At 43.1% G+C, this 18,941-nt stretch overlaps 1 protein-coding gene across 1 annotated transcript; it reads left to right on the top strand.

The window, feature by feature from the left end:
* Positions 1-5,869: 5,869 nt before the first annotated feature.
* Positions 5,870-9,192, top strand: LOC139414049 (homeobox protein GBX-2-like). Its single transcript, XM_071161926.1, has 2 exons — positions 5,870-6,547; positions 7,913-9,192. Exons 1-2 carry the CDS (start codon positions 6,034-6,036, stop codon positions 8,422-8,424), a joined length of 1,026 nt encoding a protein of 341 aa, XP_071018027.1. The 5' UTR covers positions 5,870-6,033; the 3' UTR covers positions 8,425-9,192.
* Positions 9,193-18,941: the final 9,749 nt, after the last annotated feature.

Raw genomic sequence — 18,941 nt, forward strand, 5'->3', positions numbered from 1 at the left:
TCCCTTGGATTGGCTCAAGGAGTGGATCTGGATTTAGGCGGGTTTAGCGGTTAGGGGGGGAGCACCCACCCCCCCAATATTAACTGACAGCTCACCTAATAGTAAAGTATGGTGGCGCTATGAGAGGCTGCCTTTTACACAGCAGTGACTTGAGTTATTCATATGAGGGACATTTATTGGTCATCATGAACATCAATAGGCACTGTGGCTACTGACTCGTATCAAGACTGTTATTCAAATGCACAAACAATATCTGGATAGGAAGCTAGCAGCAGTGAATGAACTATGGCAGCGACAAGAGATGGGACGGCACCATACGAAGGTCTCACATCAAGCAGAGGTTTGTCCATGCATGTTATTAACCTGGTACATTATACAGTCACTAAACATCACAAATCACTCACAGTGCTCTCATTCTACTAGATGGATCAAAGCTTACCAAAATGTATATGCACTTACAACTGTAAGTGGCTTTGGATAAAAGCCTCTGCTAAATGGCATATGTATTATTATACATGTATTATAAAGCTTAGCCAGCCGGAGTTGCTGGGGTTTGTTCAGTAAGGGCAATATTAACCAAGAAATACATTACTGTAGAGCCGATACAGTATGATTCTCTCTTATGGAGAATAAGGACTCACGGCAGCTCGATACATGACATTTCTATCAGCAACGTCCTTTCAGCTTCCTAAATATATTCTCCTGATGTTGATTCAACTCATGTCTCCATGTCTCCATCTACCCTCCATCTCTCCAACTACCCTCCATCTCCTCATCTAACCTCCATCTCCTCATCTAACCTCCATCTCCTCATCTCCCCTTCATCTCTCCATCTACCCTCCATCTCTTCATCTGTCCATCTTCCTCTCCATCTGCCCTCCATCTCTCATCTACCCTCCATTTAACCATCTCTCAATCTACCCTTCATCTCTCCATCAACCCTCCATCAATCCATCTCCCCTCCATCTCATTTCCATCTCCTCTCCATCTTTTCATCCACCCTCCATCTCTCATCTACCTTCCATCTAACTATCTCTCCATCTACCCTCCATCTAACCATCTCTCCATCATCTCTCCATCTACCCTCCATGTCTTCATCTACCCTCCATCTCTCCATCTACCCTCCTTCTAGCCATCTACCCTCCATCTCTTCATCTGTCCATCTTCCTCTCCATATACCCTCGATCTCTCCATCTCCCCTCCATCTTTACATCTTTTTCTCCATCTCTCCATTACCCTCCATTTAACCATCTCTCCATCTACCATCCATCTCTCCATTACCCTCCATTTAACCATCTCTCCATCTACCATCCATCTCTCCATTACCCTCCATTTAACCATCTCTCCATCTACCATCCATCTCTCCATTACCCTCCATTTAACCATCTCTCCATCTACCATCCATCTCTCCATTACCCTCCATTTAACCATCTCTCCATCTACCATCCATCTCTCCATTACCCTCCATTTAACCATCTCTCCATCTACCATCCATCTCTCCATTACCCTCCATTTAACCAACTCTCCATCAACCCTCCATCTATACTCTACCCTCCATTTTTCATCTACCCTCCATCTCTCCATTTACCCTCCATCTCTCCATTACCCTCCATTTAACCATCTCTCCATCTACCATCCATCTCTCCATTACCCTCCATTTAACCATCTCTCCATCAACCCTCCATCTATACTCTACCCTCCATTTTTCATCTACCCTCCATCTCTCCATTTACCCTCCATCTCTCCATTTACCCTCGATCACTCCATTTACCCTCGATCACTCCATCTACCCTCCATCTCTCCATCATCTCTCCATCTACCTTCCATCTCTCCATCAACCCTCCATCTCCCATCTACCTTCCATCTCTCCTCTACCCTCCATAAATCCATCTACCCTCCATTTCTCCATCTACCCTCCATTTCTCCATCTACCCTCCATCTCCTCATCTCCCCTCCATCTCTATATCCAACCTCTACATCTAACCTCCATCTCTATATCTAACCTCCATCTCTATATCTACCCTCCATCTCTATATCTACCATCCATCTCTATATCTACCCTCCATCTCTATATCTAACCTCCATCTCTATATCTACCCTCCATCTCTATCTACCCTCCATCTCTATATATAACCTCTATATCTATATCTACCCTCCATCTCTATATCTAACCTCCATCTCTATATCTACCCTCCATCTCTATCTACCCTCCATCTCTATATCTAACCTCCATCTCTATATCTAACCTCCATCTCTATATCTACCCTCCATCTCTATCTACCCTCCATCTCTATCTACCCTCCATCTCTATATCTACCCTCCATCTCTATATCTACCCTCCATCTATATCTACCCTCCATCTCTATATATAACCTCTATATCTATATCTACCCTCCATCTGTATATCTAACCTCCATCTCTATCTACCCTCCATCTCTATATCTACCCTCCATCTCTATATCTACCCTCCATCTCTATATCTAACCTCCATCTCTATATCTACCCTCCATCTCTATCTACCCTCCATCTCTATCTAACCTCCATCTCTATATCTAACCTCCATCTCTATATCTACCCTCCATCTATATCTACCCTCCATCTCTATATATAACCTCTATATCTATATCTACCCTTCATCTCTATATCTACCCTCCATCTCTATATCTACCCTCCATCTCTATATCTAACCTCCGTCTCTATATCTAACCTCCATCTCTATATCTACCCTCCATCTCTATATCTACCCTCCATCTCTATATCTACCCTCCATCTCTATATATACCCTCCATCTCTATATCTACCCTCCATCTCTATCAAATCAAATCAAATGTATTTATATAGCCCTTCGTACATCAGCTGATATCTCAAAGTGCTGTACAGAAACCCAGCCTAAAACCCCAAACAGCAAGCAATGCAGGTGTAGAGGCACGGTGGCTAGGAAAAACTCCCTAGAAAGGCCAAAACCTAGGAAGAAACCTAGAGAGGAACCAGGCTATGTGGGGTGGCCAGTCCTCTTCTGGCTGTGCCGGGTGGAGATTATAACAAAACATGGTCAAGATGTTCAAATGTTCATAGATGACCAGCATGGTCGAATAATAATAAGGCAGAATAGTTGAAACTGGAGCAGCAGCACAGTCAGGTGGACTGGGGACAGCAAGGAGTCATCATGTCAGGTATTCCTGGGGCATGGTCCTAGGGCTCAGGTCCCCCGAGAGAGAGAAAGAAAGAGAGAATTAGAGAGAGCATATGTGGGATGGCCAGTCCTCTTCTGGCTGTGCCGGGTGGAGATTATAACAGAACATGGCCAAGATGTTCAAATGTTCATAAATGACCAGCATGGTCGAATAATAATAAGGCAGAACAGTTGAAACTGGAGCAGCAGCACAGCCAGGTGGACTGGGGACAGCAAGGAGTCATCATGTCAGGTAGTCCTGGGGCATGGTCCTAGGGCTCAGGTCCTCCGAGAGAGAGAAAGAGAGAAGGAGAGAATTAGAGAACGCACACTTAGATTCACACAGGACACCAAATAGGACAGGAGAAGTACTCCAGATATAACAAACTGACCCTAGCCCCCCGACACATAAACTACTGCAGCATAAATACTGGAGGCTGAGACAGGAGGGGTCAGGAGACACTGTGGCCCACTCCGAGGACACCCCCGGACAGGGCCAAACAGGAAGGATATAACCCCACCCACTTTGCCAAAGCACAGCCCCCACACCACTAGAGGGATATCTTCAACCACCAACTTACCATCCTGAGACAAGGCTGAGTATAGCCCACAAAGACCTCCGCCACGGCACAACCCAAGGGGGGGGGGGGGGGGGGGGTGCCAACCCAGACAGGATGACCACATCAGTGACTCAACCCACTCAGGTGACGCACCCCCTCCAGGGACGGCATGAGAGAGCCCCAGTAAAGCCAGTGACTCAGCCCCTGTAATAGGGTTAGAGGCAGAGAATCCCAGTGGAAAGAGGGGAACCGGCCAGGCAGAGACAGCAAGGGCGGTTCGTTGCTCCAGAGCCTTTCCGTTCACCCTCCCACTCCTGGGCCAGACTACACTCAATCATATGACCCACTGAAGAGATGAGTCTTCAGTAGAGACTTAAAGGTTGAGACCGAGTTTGCGTCTCTGACATGGGTAGGCAGACCGTTCCATAAAAATGGAGCTCTATAGGAGAAAGCCCTGCCTCCAGCTGTTTGCTTAAAAATTCTAGGGACAATTAGGAGGCCTGCGTCTTGTGACCGTAGCGTACGTGTAGGTATGTACGGCAGGACCAAATCAGAGAGATAGGTAGGAGCAAGCCCATGTAATGCTTTGTAGGTTAGCAGTAAAACCTTGAAATCAGCCCTTGCTTTGACAGGAAGCCAGTGTAGGGAGGCTAGCACTGGAGTAATATGATCAAATTGTTTTGGTTCTAGTCAGGATTCTAGCAGCCGTATTTATATATCTACCCTCCATCTCTATATCTAACCTCCATCTCTATATCTAACCTCCATCTCTATATCTAACCTCCATCTCTATATCTACCCTCCATCTCTATATCTAACCTCCATCTCTATATCTACCCTCCATCTCTATATATACCCTCCATCTCTATATCTACCCTCCATCTCTATATCTACCCTCCATCTCTATATCTACCCTCCATCTCTATATCTACCCTCCATCTCTATATCTAACCTCCATCTCTATATCTACCCTCCATCTCTATATCTAACCTCCATCTCTATATCTACCCTCCATATCTTAATCTCCCCTCCCTCTCTCCATCTCCACACCATCTCTCCATCTAACCTCCATCTCCTCTCCAGCTCTCACTTCATCTGAAGGCCCATTCGTAGCCTGGTCGGTAGTGAATGGGGACCTTCCACTGTTTGATCTAAGCTTCCTTTAGGTACAAGAGGACATAATATCAGGGAACAGTCTTTTCGTCATTCTGAAAAGGTGGAACAGGATTTTTTTTATCAACACACACAAAGCAACAACAGACGCATACACACACACATTCAGTACTAGGGTTGCAAAATTCCGTTCACTTTCAATAGATTCCCTGGTTTTCCAAAAATCCTGGTTGGAAGATTCTGAATTTCCTACTTATTTCCTCCAACCCGGACTTTGGGAAAACCAGGGAATTTATTGACAGTTCACATAATTTTGCAACCCTATTCAGTACAAATAGTTATTTTTATGTTTTATACATTTAATGTAAGGAAGACAGTTGTAGTCAATATGTGTGCGTGCATATTGCATGTGTAGCCTAGCTAATTCCCATTTGCATTATGGTCCCTTAGGATGTGTATAGCCTACGCTTTACAAATCCACATAATTGGCATTTATTTCCTAGACCCAGACCGAAGCCAGCCCTCACAGGTCTATGTGACGAATGACAGCTAGGCTAGCCCAACAGTTTAACAGCGACCAATGAAATGCGAGAGTGCGATGAGAGGGTGGTCCTTGCGAGTGGAAGAGCCGATCAAACAGAGGGAGCGTAATTTAAACTCCTTGCTTAACATCTGGATGTTGTAGAACGGAGTAGCATCACTCTGCTCTCTAGAGCGAGTTAGACAGACGTGCGGAAACCGAGTATCATCGAATATAAGATTGTTGTTGTCAAATGGTCAGAACGTTAGTTTACAATCCGAGGATATTGATTGGCACTTGGAATGGGCTTTGGCTCCCGCTATCGGAGCGCAAGGTAAACCAAAAGGGGCCACATGAGTTCTGCTATATTCGGAAACCACCACGGCTCCAAGTTGACTGCTAATTTTGTTGATCTGGACACATCTCCACTCTCCAGTATCGTGTGTCGACCATCTGCAATGTTGATGGAATGGTTTCATTTAATCGCGAGAAACGAACAAATAATAACGGGATTACCAAAACGTCGACATTTCTAAGGTCGGTTGTCTGTCGAATAACAACGTTGTGAAGTTGGTTACTTCCGAACCCAAGGAAGACTGCAGGTGTCATCGCTCCCTTCCATTTCTCCAGTAACATTTCCTTGATTGACATTCCTTCCATCAGATCATATGAGTGCAGCGTTCAGCCCTTCGTTTATGATGATGCAGCGCCCACTGGGAAGCACCACTGCCTTCAGTATCGACTCTCTGATCGGCGGTCCCCCTCAGCCCAGCCCGGGACACTTCGTCTACACCGGTTACCCCATGTTCATGCCGTACCGGTCAGTGGTGCTCCCACCGCACCCTCCGCCGCCCCCTGCCCTATCCCAGTCCGCCCTGCAGCAGGGGCTCTCGGCTACCCATCCGCACCACCAGATCCCCAGCCTCCAGAACTCTTTCTGCTCTAGCCTGGCTCAGGGCATGGCGCTCACCTCCACCCTGATGGCCAGCCTGCCTGGAGGGTTCTCGGCTTCACAGCAGCACCAGGAGGCGGCGAGGAAGTTCGGCTCGCAGTCTCTCCACGCCGCCTTCAATAAATCTCAGGACATTCGTTTGGATGGGGATGACGGAAAGACATTTCTAGGAAAGGAGTCCGAGACGCTCCCCTCCTACCACGACTCAGAGCCATTGCAGTCATCCACAGGTACAGTAAACTCTGTTTTGTCTGGACTCTGCTGGACAGGGTTGTTTACTTGACCTGACGTAAGGTTCTATTGAGGAAAAGTTTGACTGCGTTTGGGATTTGTGGCTGTCTTGTGCTTGGACGCACTAACTGTAAGACACTCTGAACAAGAGCGTCTGCTAAATGACTAAAATGTAACCTAATGTTCTTGGATAAATAAGATATTATTTGTAAGTTGTAAAAGAGAAGTTCAAAGCGAATACTCGTATTTATTAGGCCTATTATATAAATAAATAAATAATAGTGCACATTTGCGAGGTACCTTATAAGAAGTAACTCGATCTCTAAACTTTATCTCATTAATTATGCTATTAGGCCTATTAGCTAACGGACCAATATTATCAATAGACCTACGTCATCAATGTACAAAAAAAGGACCCAAGTGCCATTTGAGGATAACTTATAAGTTCTACTCCCTCAGTGTTGGCGTAGGCTATATCCTGTGAATTTCACATCAAATGACAACGATTAAAGTATAGTGATAGAAAGTGGCAGTTGCCGCTGAGTGAAAAATGTCTTCTTTTTTTTAAAACAAATTCTTTACATGGACGCTTACATATTTTGTCGTGAGAAGCTTGACATGATATCCGCATATCAAATACGTTTATTTCAGGCTTTTCAATGAATAGTGCCTGGGGGCAAACTAAATGACTAAATTAGCCTATTTTAATTGAAGGATGGGAAAGCGCCTGCAGTATTTGAATGTCTATAAAACTGTGATCAGAATTCAAAGCCGACCGAGTCATTTATATGAGGGTCTATATGTATTATGAAATACATGCAAGAAACACTTTAACTCCGGAAGTGCGTTTAAGATATTGTATAATATAAATCAATTGATTTTGTCTCTAAAATGAATGGAATTATAGTAAGCGCGAGGCCTATTTCATACATGATATGTGTCATGATACAGCCGATGGGCCTAAATCGATAAATATTTACTTAAATATATGTTTAATAAAATAACTTTCACTTCACTTAAATACGTCCAGAGACATAATATAATTTGTTCCTAATTTACTTCATAATATAATAAGCTATTGTTTTCCTGTAACACAATATGTAAAGTCTACTCGTGGGTTTTTACTCATGAAACGAAATGTTGATACAATACACACAACGTTAGTGATTAATCAAATGTAGAAGAAAAGTTGCTTGTTTTTTTAAAGCAAAATATTTATTTAAAAGTATAATTGCGGTTATCCATTATATAAACTCATAAACTGTTGCATATCAGTCCATTATAGGTTACACATTGTCATTTACTTTTCTATTTTGAGGTCAATATATCCTAAACTAACCTGTTCTATTTCCTTACCCACACAGCCAGAACCCACGGCAAAGAAGACCCGAAAGAGGACGAATGCAATAGAAGAGATGAGAGCTTCTCAATGGACAGCGATTTAGACTACAGCTCCGACGACAACATGACGGGTAACTCGATGTGTCAGAAAGATGATGGGGAGGGTAACGTGGATGAGGGCGTCCACGGGTCCAACGGCACTGGCAGCACCACGTCTACCGGTAAGAACCGGCGGCGGAGAACGGCGTTCACGAGCGAGCAGCTCTTGGAACTGGAGAAGGAGTTCCATTGTAAGAAATACCTGTCTTTAACGGAACGCTCTCAGATTGCGCATGCCTTGAAACTCAGCGAAGTTCAAGTCAAGATCTGGTTCCAGAACCGGAGGGCCAAGTGGAAGCGCGTAAAGGCTGGTAACGTCAATTCCAAAACCGGCGAGCCCTCTAGGAACCCTAAAATCGTGGTGCCTATCCCCGTGCACGTCAGCCGGTTTGCAATAAGGAGTCAGCACCAACAGTTAGAGCAAGCCAGACCATAACATGTATTTATGTTAAACCGATGGACGAAATACAGATTAAGTTAATAACACTGTTTAAAAACAGAAAAACAGCACACACGTTATTTTGGAATTGGACTATTGATAATCACAAACCAAGTTTATCCTTTGGTGAGTCTTTGTAAATCTTTGTAAGACAGAGGAGAGCAAATGAATTGATGGTACATTGCTTTTCCTCTGCATTACTGCTGAATCGATCCACTGATGGTAAACTGATTAAATACCAAGACAAAAAAACTCAAAATGGTGACATGTATCACCTTGGTTACGAGTGTAAATACCGAGATGGGCCATAACTATAACCGCCATGGGACCAAATTGAGGACATTACAACAAGACAACAATACATCCAATTGTACATTTCCGAGATGTTGATTAAAAAGATAACCTACTTTTACGTCTGTTAGATTTTCTTTGAGGTTTGTGCTGCCGATTCTGAAGGACCTTGCTTGTATTATTGTTGTTTTTGCAGCAGGCGCAAATCAGATCAGAATGAACAGCTTTGTCCCAAAAGGAGCACTTTTATAATTTCTAATTATATCACCCCCCCCAAACCAGTACACATATTGTACACATAGCCTACAAATATGCTCAGACATCTCAACCACCAATCATCTCCTCCAAAAAGCAAAGAGTAGCCCTGTAAAACCATCCTACTTCTGTTCTCAGTTTGACTTTGTTTCCATTGTTTCATTCCATGGTTGCTTGAATGATTTTTCTTCATTGTGACTTTTTCAACAGTCAAGGAGCACGCTGCTAATTTATTTAATATTGTGCAAAAAGTAACTCACATTCCATGACTTATTGAGTAAATAATAAAGTGTGCATTAAAGATGAACCATTAGCAATTGTCAACAATTTGTCAGTTTGTTTATTGTCATTCCATTTTTGTGCAATTCTATTTGAATTTGAAATCTTTAGCGAAATTACGCATGCGCGGGTTTACAGGTGCTTTCTTGAGTGCTGGGCTTCGAGTTGATCATGATATTTGAATTCCTTGGTTGATTATTATTTTCACCAATATATCAAATGTTCATTTGGGATTATTCAATTTGTTGTCTGCAAGTGACAAATATTATTTTCACAATCCACTAAGGAAGATAAATGCGTATGTATTTTATCCTTGAATTAAGGGTGATTAACGACACGGTTTCGTTTAGATTTCATTTACAACACAATTTATACTATTATTATTAAGACTATTACTTGTAATAACCATGTCATTATACTATTATAATTAATGACTTTAAGAATTATATAATTTTTCCTGCACCAACTGTGAGTTGTGCAGATATTCCTGAGGCAGGAGCAACTGTGAGGTTTACAGGTAAATGCAGAGGCAGGAGCAACTGTGAGGTTCACAGGTAATGCAGAGGCAGGAGCAACTGTTTATCTCTCCGACAGTAGAGCCATGCAGTCAGCCAGGGAGGTGACAGTTTTACAGCTCTGCCCCTCTGCTCCAGCCACCCTCTGGAATTAAGGCCAACCTCGTCGCGAATGTTGGAGCAAATCAACCTGATGCATGCCAACAACAAATATGTAAGAAGATCTCGCTCGGCGACGCAATCTCGTGTTATGACAGGGGGTGGGTCCTATCAGCCAGGGTGAATGAAACTCCAAGGTTCCTCCAAGGCTGTGAGGAACACCAATTCCCATCCGAGTGAAACGTCACGAGCACGGTTGTTTAAGAAGGTCGCGGCCTGGTGTCAGCCTTGATTTTCGGCCTCACCTTGCCCCGGGCCCAGAGCGCCTCATTTACCAGGACAAAGAGGTGACGTGTAAGCCTCCCAGCGCACCAATTGCTTTGCCATTGAATATTTACATCTATTGAGGTGGACAATTTCATAAATGTATTTTGATAAGATTGGCGACTAAAATACAACGCAGGCCTACTTGCAGGACTTTTCCCTTGTGATCTCTAAGGACATCTTGTTGGTCTCTGTCATGTTCCGCACATGAATAGCCTGCGTTAAGCTCCATCTGTCAGCGCTACCACAGTAGGTCTATAGCCTACCCTAAACATATTAAACCGTTTCAAATGTCACTAGGCTAAATTATAAAATAATCCATTCTGATAATGTATTTATCGGTGTTATATAAACGAATTTAAAACAATATTGGTTATTATAATTATAAAGCCTTTCTTGAAATAGGTTGGATATTAAATAGACTAGGCTACACATTTTAGGACAAATATATTATTTAAATAAACAACTTTTTTTTTTACAATGTTCTAAAAAGCTATTTAGTCAACAACAAAAAAATTTAACAAACACATTTGGAGTTAAATAATATTGTCTACTAGACCTACTGTATATAAATGATACAAGTAAAACCCTCTATTCCAATGAGTATTGATTAAGCCCACAAGTGTCCTCAAATAAGACAACCATAATTCTTTCACAGCTAAAGCATCCTCCAAGATGTTGTTGCAGTAGTTTAACGATCGTTCTGTCGTGTAGCCCCTCTCCGTCTCTCTGGTAGCATTTAGACAGCGCGCTATTCCCCCCCCCGGCAACAACAACGCTATTATCGTCACGCGCATCATTTAACCCAGGCAAGCGTCGCACGTCACGCACCTGAACAATATTTTGATGTCAGTCATCGTTTGTAATTCGCACGCCATGATAACGCACAAATAACGCTGTTATATCTTCAAAATAAACTAGAGGAAATCGGCTATGGATCCTGACATAAAAACATGCAATTTATGGAATTAATCTTGTATTATGAGGCCTACCGCCTATCCAAATCCTAACGTTTACAGTCGCCTCTATTCAACCCACGTAAAATGTATTTTCCCTACTGATTCATCGTTGGAAATTCCCCAAGCACATTTTTTGATTATTAAACTGAAATCCCAAATCGTCATAGTAGCAGAAAGAGTGAATTACTGTGAAACTCAGATTTATTGCGGCAGCTCGCGCTCTGGCTGAGCATCACTGACAGGCCTGGCTACAAGATGAGCTCTCATGACCCGCTCTAGAGGAGTGTGTGTGTATGTTGTCTTCTATTCCACACAAACTCGTGCACACCCCGACAGAGATCCACTCAGGCATTTGATTACTGGATACAAAATATGTCCATTACACAATTACTCAAATACAGATTTGCTAGATTAGATTGTATTGAAAGAACACACACTGAGCAATTTGTGTAGCCTACTTGAGGAGGATGTTTGACAGAGAAAGCGATATGAGTATCGAGGTGAGAGGGAGAGATCTGACAATTGCCCCGCTAACTCTAATGAATTTTTTTGCAAATTGTAATCAAGCCGGGCCGTCGCGGTTGGCTGATAAATGAGGCCCAGGGGGATTGGTTGGGACCTCCGCTTTTCACTCTAGCATGTCCCCCCTGCACTAAATTAACAGCAACTTGTCGAAGCTTCAAATTAACCCCCAATGATTAATTCTGATGGAAAGCGAGCCATGAGACTCGCGTGACCTAATAGGCTCTGGCTTGAGAATGCTGTTACTGGAAATGAATACTCTATAAACCCCACATACACCAAGCTACACACTCATCTCTCTCTCTCTCTCTCTCTCTCTCTCTCAGTATATCTCTCTCTCCCCCAATTCAATTTAAGGGCTTTATTGGTATGGGAAACTTAGGTTTACATTGCCAAAGCAAGTGAAATAGATAATAAACAAAAGTGAAATAAACAAAAAATTAAGTTAACAGTAAACATTACACTCTCTCTCTCAGTATCTCTCCCTCCTTCCGTCACGTTCTGACCTTTATTTCCTGTTTTGTCTTTATTTAGTATGGTCAGGGCGTGATTTGGGGTGGGCAGTCTGTTTGTTTTTCTATGTTGGTTTTTGTGTTCAGCCTAGTATGGTTCTCAATCAGAGGCAGGTGTCATTAGTTGTCTCTGATTGAGAATCATACTTAGGTAGCCTGGGTTTCACTGTCGGTTTGTGGGTGTTTGTTTCCGTGTGAGTGTTTGTCGCCACATGGTACTGTTTCGGTTTTCGTTTTCATCACATCGTTTATTGTTTTGTATTTCAGTGTTCAGTTCGTTTTTAATAAATCGTCAGGAACACTTACCACGCTGCATCTTGGTCCGATCCTTACTCCTCTTCAGACGAAGAGGACATCTGCCGTTACACCTTCAGTATCTCTTTCATACTGTAGGTGCAGGCCAACATATAGCAAATACAGTACTAATATCAACAGAAAGATACAGGAACTAATACACTACTAATATCAACAGAAAGATACAGGTCATCTCATGATTTAATTATACAATGATTACCAGTAATTGTTGCAACAATATTTAATGTACCTCAATGCAAATAGTCTCACTGAAGAGGTTTGACTTTGCTAAGGACAAATACATTTTCTTCTATAAATTGTTACCATCTCAATCAAATCCATTATATAGTAAATGTTCAGAATAACTTAAATTCTTCATTTGCAAGAGTCAGACAACATATCATTCACATCCACATTTATGAACGTATTCCTAAATCTTTTTTTATACAACTTTAACATTCCACAGGAATCTTTAGAGTGATCATCTAATTTGTATCTAAATTAAAAACATGTTTTTTTACTGCATAAAAGTTTATTATTATTATTGAGAAATAATCAACTATTTGCTTGGAGAACGTGTTCCTTCAAAAGAGGGACTTCATTAAAACACTAAAACTAAGTTTTGCGGGAAGATTTAATCCACACTGAAGTCATTTCAAATGCAAATGAAAATAGCTTTCTAGATTCAGCATTTTACATTAAGTTGGTTATTTCAGGTTCAGGCATGAAATATAATTATTATATTGTCCTAATTTGTCCACCACTTTTAGCAAAAAATACCATGAAAATAACTATTGGGAAAATAATATTCGATCATTTCCATTTCACCGAGAAAAAGACATGTGTATAGGCTACGTCGTTTTCAAGTAATTATTTTAATTGATTTATTTCTTAATTATTTTCAGTGTTAGATATCTATGGAAATTGTGTGTTGAGGATGAAAATATATTTATTGAACATCATTTCAGATTGAATTTGGGTTGAGACAATTCCAAAACAAATTCAGTCTATCCAGCAGATTAATTGCAATTCCACACAATAATTTAATTTTTTTATTTTTTTTTATTCATTGCGCATTTCCTGAATTATATTTAAATTGAATTTATGAATTGATAAGTTTATTGAAGAAACTGACAACCTTAACCCAGAGTAAAGCATTAGTCATTTATACGGTCTCTATATCCATAGTATGCCCTGTCGGTATGGTTCACCATGGAGACAAATGTCATAACCAAACAGGGACACAGTCAGATACCTAGCTACTGGTCAGTCTGCTGGAAGGTTTCCTTGGCCAGGTCCCCTGTAGCTATCTGTCCTCTGGATCCCGCTGCATCAGGCTCACACCATCACGGCACCTAGCTACCGTTCACGCCTCATTCGGCCACTCCCCTTGCATTCCTAATAGTTGTGTCTCTCGGAGCAGAGCGGTCTGTGCTACCCAGTCCTCTGCTCTACGACACCGTCCGACTCATCTGGTGCACCGTGTGTGTGTCTATCCTCTCGTTGAGGCCATAACAATAAACACTGAGTTCATACTGATTCCCAACAACACAATGCCTGGGTTGGGACCGGATGCAGCGCTTGACATTGACTTGCCCTTTGAAATGTACTTCCGGAGCCGTTACTTAGTGAACTGCTAAATGGGCATTTGAAAGTATTTAAATATGAGGAAACTGATATCCAATAGAACCCCAGTCATCTGGAAAGCCCCCCCATCTCTCGCCCACAGCATTACCTTTTACTGAGAAACCACTCCACCCCCCCCCATCCCTCCCCCACAGCATTACCTTTTACTGAGAAACCACTCTACCCCCCATCTCTTTCCTCCCTCCTCTCTCAATTCAATGCAAGGGCTTTAAAGGTATGGGAAACATGTGTTAACATTGCCAAAGCAAGTGAAGTAGATAAACAAAAGTGAAATAAACAATAAAAGTTCAGTAAACATTAGTTCAGTAAACAAGTTCCAAAAGAATAAAGACATTACAAATGTCATTATGTATATGCACACATTCTCTGTCCCACACAACAGTACTGTTTACAGAGTAACCACTCTGCCCCCCCACAACATTACTGTTTACAGAGTAACCACTCTGCCCCCCCTCCCTCCCCTTCCTCTCTGTTCCCCACAGCATTACTGTTTACAGAGTAACCACTCTGCCCCCCTCCCTCTCTGCCCCCCCTCCCTCCCCTGGCTGCTCTTTTCCTCACTTCCCCGTCTAATCTCTTTAATTACATCTGCTGTCGTGGCCTGCCACGGTCCCATTGTCCTCCCCTGTGCCTGGTGCTTTGTGAGGGCAGACCCCTGTCCGTCTCCCCCCACCTCCCCTGTGCCTGGTGCTTTGTGAGGGCAGACCCCTGTCCGTCTCCCCCTTCTTGGTTGCTTTGTGCTCCCCTTGGTCCTCTTCCTGAATCCCAGAGGGCTGGAGAGGATTAAAGGGGTATTATCCCATTACAGACAGGACATATAGGACCTTGGTCTAACGCCTTCATCTGCACCACACACACTAGTGCACGCATAGACACACACACACACACACACTAGTGCACGCATAGACACACAGCACGCATAGACACATACACACTAGTGCACGCATAGACACACACACACTAGTGCACGCATAGACACACACACACACTAGTGCACGCATAGACACACACACACACTAGTGCACGTATAGACACACACACTAGTGCACGCATAGACACACACACACACTAATGCACGCATAGACACACACTAGTGCACGCATAGACACACACACTAGTGCACGCATAGACACATACACACTAGTGCACGCATACACACTAGTGCACGCATAGACACACACACACACTAGTGCACGCATAGACACATACACACTAGTGCACGCATAGACACATACACACTAGTGCACGCATAGACACATACACACTAGTGCACGCATAGACACACACTAGTGCACGCATAGACACACACACACTAGTGCACGCATAGACACTAGTGCACGCATAGACACATACACACTAGTGCACGCATAGACACACACACACTAGTGCACGCAGACACACACACTAGTGCACGCTTAGACACATACACACTAGTGCACGCATAGACACACACACACACTAGTGCACGCATAGACACACACACACACTAGTGCACGCATAGACACATACACACCTAAGCACATTGGAACATGCAGACAGCCCAGAAGTACACTAGCACCCACACAGACACACACACAGCTTAATTCCAGGCCCAGCCTAACATATCCATCTTCCCAGTTCCCACCCGTTATCCATGTTCTGATTTAACAGACATTAACAGTTATATTAAGAAGCATATTTTGTCTTTATTGAAAAGAGACACATTACAGTAGAAGTCTGTATTAGGTATCAACACGGTACTGTACAGATGACACAAACTCAATAGAACAATAATAATAACAATAATAATTAGGAGATCAATGACAATTGGAATAATAACGCTGCTTGATGCTGATAGGTCACAATAGAGGTGGATGGACTAGACTGATAACTGAACCAAACCCAAGCAGTTAGGAGGAGAGGGGTCTTCTTCCATATCTAGATAGCATTAGAACCATATTAAATAATTTGACTGGCAGTCGTCTCGGGTTGGGTTGTGTAGCTACATACAGGATGAATGAGCAACGACAAAGAGGTCACCAAATACACACGGGAACCAAATAAACAAAAACAAATGACAATAGTTTGTTTATTACGGTTTGTTGATTACATCTATGTACATGTGGTGAACGCTGTGCTGATGTGTCGACTGGCATGTATAGAAGGGAGAGCTGTGGCTGGTTTAATGGTACGTAAGTAACACCAGACTGATTGACATGGTGAGTGTGTCCCCCATAGTGCTCTTCTCCCTGGCAGGGACACTGATACATGTCTCAACGTCTCACGTCTAAAGAGGAGATTCTAGACAGCCTGGAAACCAAACTGATATGCTCCGTTTCACCATTGAAACCAATCTTCTGGATTCCAGGCTAGCTTTTTGATGCTTCCTGAACCCAACTATAAGGGAGGACAGCTCACACTATTGGCTAATAATGACTTCCACTGGCTACTTCAGAGGGGGAAGGGAGAGCAGCTTGACCACCAATGAGGATTGTGTCCAATACGATGTCTAACCTCTTCATATCTCCCACTAGTGTGAGAGCCAGTGGCTGAGATAGGAAGAGTTTCAGGCCAGCAGACAATATGAGGGAAGAGACCGGGGATCTACACAAACATCCATCCATGCAAAAGTGTTCTACAGGAAAGACTTTGAGGAGAGGACTGACGAGAGCATCAAACTGGATACGTAGTGCATCGTTTTGTCAGAAATAAAACGACTTGGTCTCTTCCTCAGTCAAAACCTCACAAGTGTTATTAAGTTGGAGAAATCCCTCTAGTGATGAGGGAGAGGTTTAACGCTGCTATTTCTGCTACTGCAACAATAATGTTCAATAAAGGTTTGGTCAGGTGTACTTTAGTGTTCGTGGCTGCCTGTGGACAAAGCCTGATGCCTCAGCACTTCTCATGTTAATCACACTCAACATGTTTAGCTCTTTTCACATTTCTATCGGACGCAGAGAAGCGTGTGTGTGATGTATGGGCTTGTCTACAGCATACGCAGGTATTGCAAGGTGTGTGTTGGACAGAAACACCACCGTTAGCATGGACATCTATACCTGTCCTCCATATTGCTTTAATACCTGTACAGGTGAGGCAGGAGTCACTACTTATTAGGCGTTTATATATACACACACACACACACACACACACACACACACACACACACACACACACACACACACAAGGTAACATCAAGGGCAAAAGCAATCATAAATACGGGAGCATTTGACGCTTAGGAATGGTTTGGGGGGAGAAAGACTCATATCACACACGAGGACACACACACAGTAAGGTTTAAGAACAGGAAAAGGCAGAGGGACGTGTGCAGAGCAGAGACGTTGGCGACACGAAGAGGGACAGGAGGAAAGGAAAGCCCCTGATGCTAAACATTCCAGTAACGTTCAGTCAACCCATCACTGGCTTATTTCTCCCAATAAAAACACCACATGGGCATCGGCAAACCTCCCCTCAAACCGCAGAGAGAACACGACGCTCTCAGAGTAAAGAACTTCCTACTTCCTTCAGATACATCATGACATCACCACCAAAAGAGCTTTTCAAAAAGAGAGAAAGAAAAGCGATAGAGGAAGAGAGAGAAGTAAAATATCATTTACACACAGTAGGATTCCAGACGCAGAGAAGCCCTTCCTATCGAGTCACTGAGCAGAAAGGATGCATCCCAAATAGCTGCCTATTCCCTACATAGTGAACTTCTTTTAACCAGAATCCTATGGGCGCGGGTCAAAAGTAGTGCACTGTTCAAGGGAATAGGGTGCCATTCAGGACGCAGACGAAGAGATTCTAGAGGCAGAGACTGTATGATTGGTTGGGGAGCAACAGACATGGCTATCCAATGACAGAGAGAGGATGGAGGAAACGCATGCCGAGTACCTCAGAAGACCTGATGGGAGGCGGCCCAGAGTCTATCCTGACCTATGACGTCATATATGATGTCAGTCAACTTGACAAGGGGAAAACTCAGAGGGGGCACAAATTAGGAACTCTTCTCCGAATCAGAACAGTCTAATTCTATGAAGAAACAGTATCCATCAGATCGTAGATATTCTACAAAAGCTGACAGCCCATCATGGATTGAACTGTCAGACAAACGTCTTCTTAGATTAAATGAAATAGATTGAATAGTGATGAGCCCATCTAGTATAAATAGTGCTACATTTACACCGTGGATGCTGTTCCTGGATCAGTTGTAGATCAGTGTTAGTGAACGGGAGTATGGACCTGACAACTGATACCTGCACCACACCTAAGTAATCAACAGGAACATGACAGAGTCCTGCCTATCCGTTTCCTCCCATCCTCTGCCGATCACTATGCAACAAGACATTATCACGATCCGTTTCCTCCCATCCTCTGCCGATCCCTATGCAACAAGACATTATCACGATGCGTTTCCAGCTGAAACAGCAGATACAGTGTATATGAGGACCTGATAAAGTAAAGAAAAGGCAGAATAAAATGCAGAAGGATGAAACACTAAACAGAAAACACTTTCCCCTGGTCTCTGTGTGGTGGACCAACCGTACGATGATCCTGAAGAAGGCTGATGGTCTGATACTGAGCATCACGATGCTTCCTGTACATTCTGGAGGTGGACTGTTCCTCTGAACGGATGAAATGTAAATCTAGGACTGTTGTTGAGGCGAGTGGAATTGTGGGGGTTTCAAGATCACATAGAATTGACCGTCTCTGGTCCCTGAGCCTGGAAATACATACACGCTTTTTACACCTAGCAAGTGGCTTCTAATAGAAATGACAAACTCACTTCTCTGTAGAACTGATTCATTGGTCCAGTAATTCACAATGAGATATACACAATG

This window comes from Oncorhynchus clarkii, chromosome 7 (genome assembly GCF_045791955.1).
Source record: "Oncorhynchus clarkii lewisi isolate Uvic-CL-2024 chromosome 7, UVic_Ocla_1.0, whole genome shotgun sequence".
In the NCBI taxonomy this organism is placed as follows: domain Eukaryota; kingdom Metazoa; phylum Chordata; class Actinopteri; order Salmoniformes; family Salmonidae; genus Oncorhynchus; species Oncorhynchus clarkii.

Bases quoted from the DNA above. Each gene is read 5' to 3' on its own strand.
- LOC139414049 (XM_071161926.1), top strand. From the start codon at position 6,034: ATGAGTGCAGCGTTCAGCCCTTCGTTTATGATGATGCAGCGCCCACTG. The intron at 6,548-7,912 runs GTACAGTAAACT...TTACCCACACAG, and splicing joins GCCATTGCAGTCATCCACAG to CCAGAACCCACGGCAAAGAA.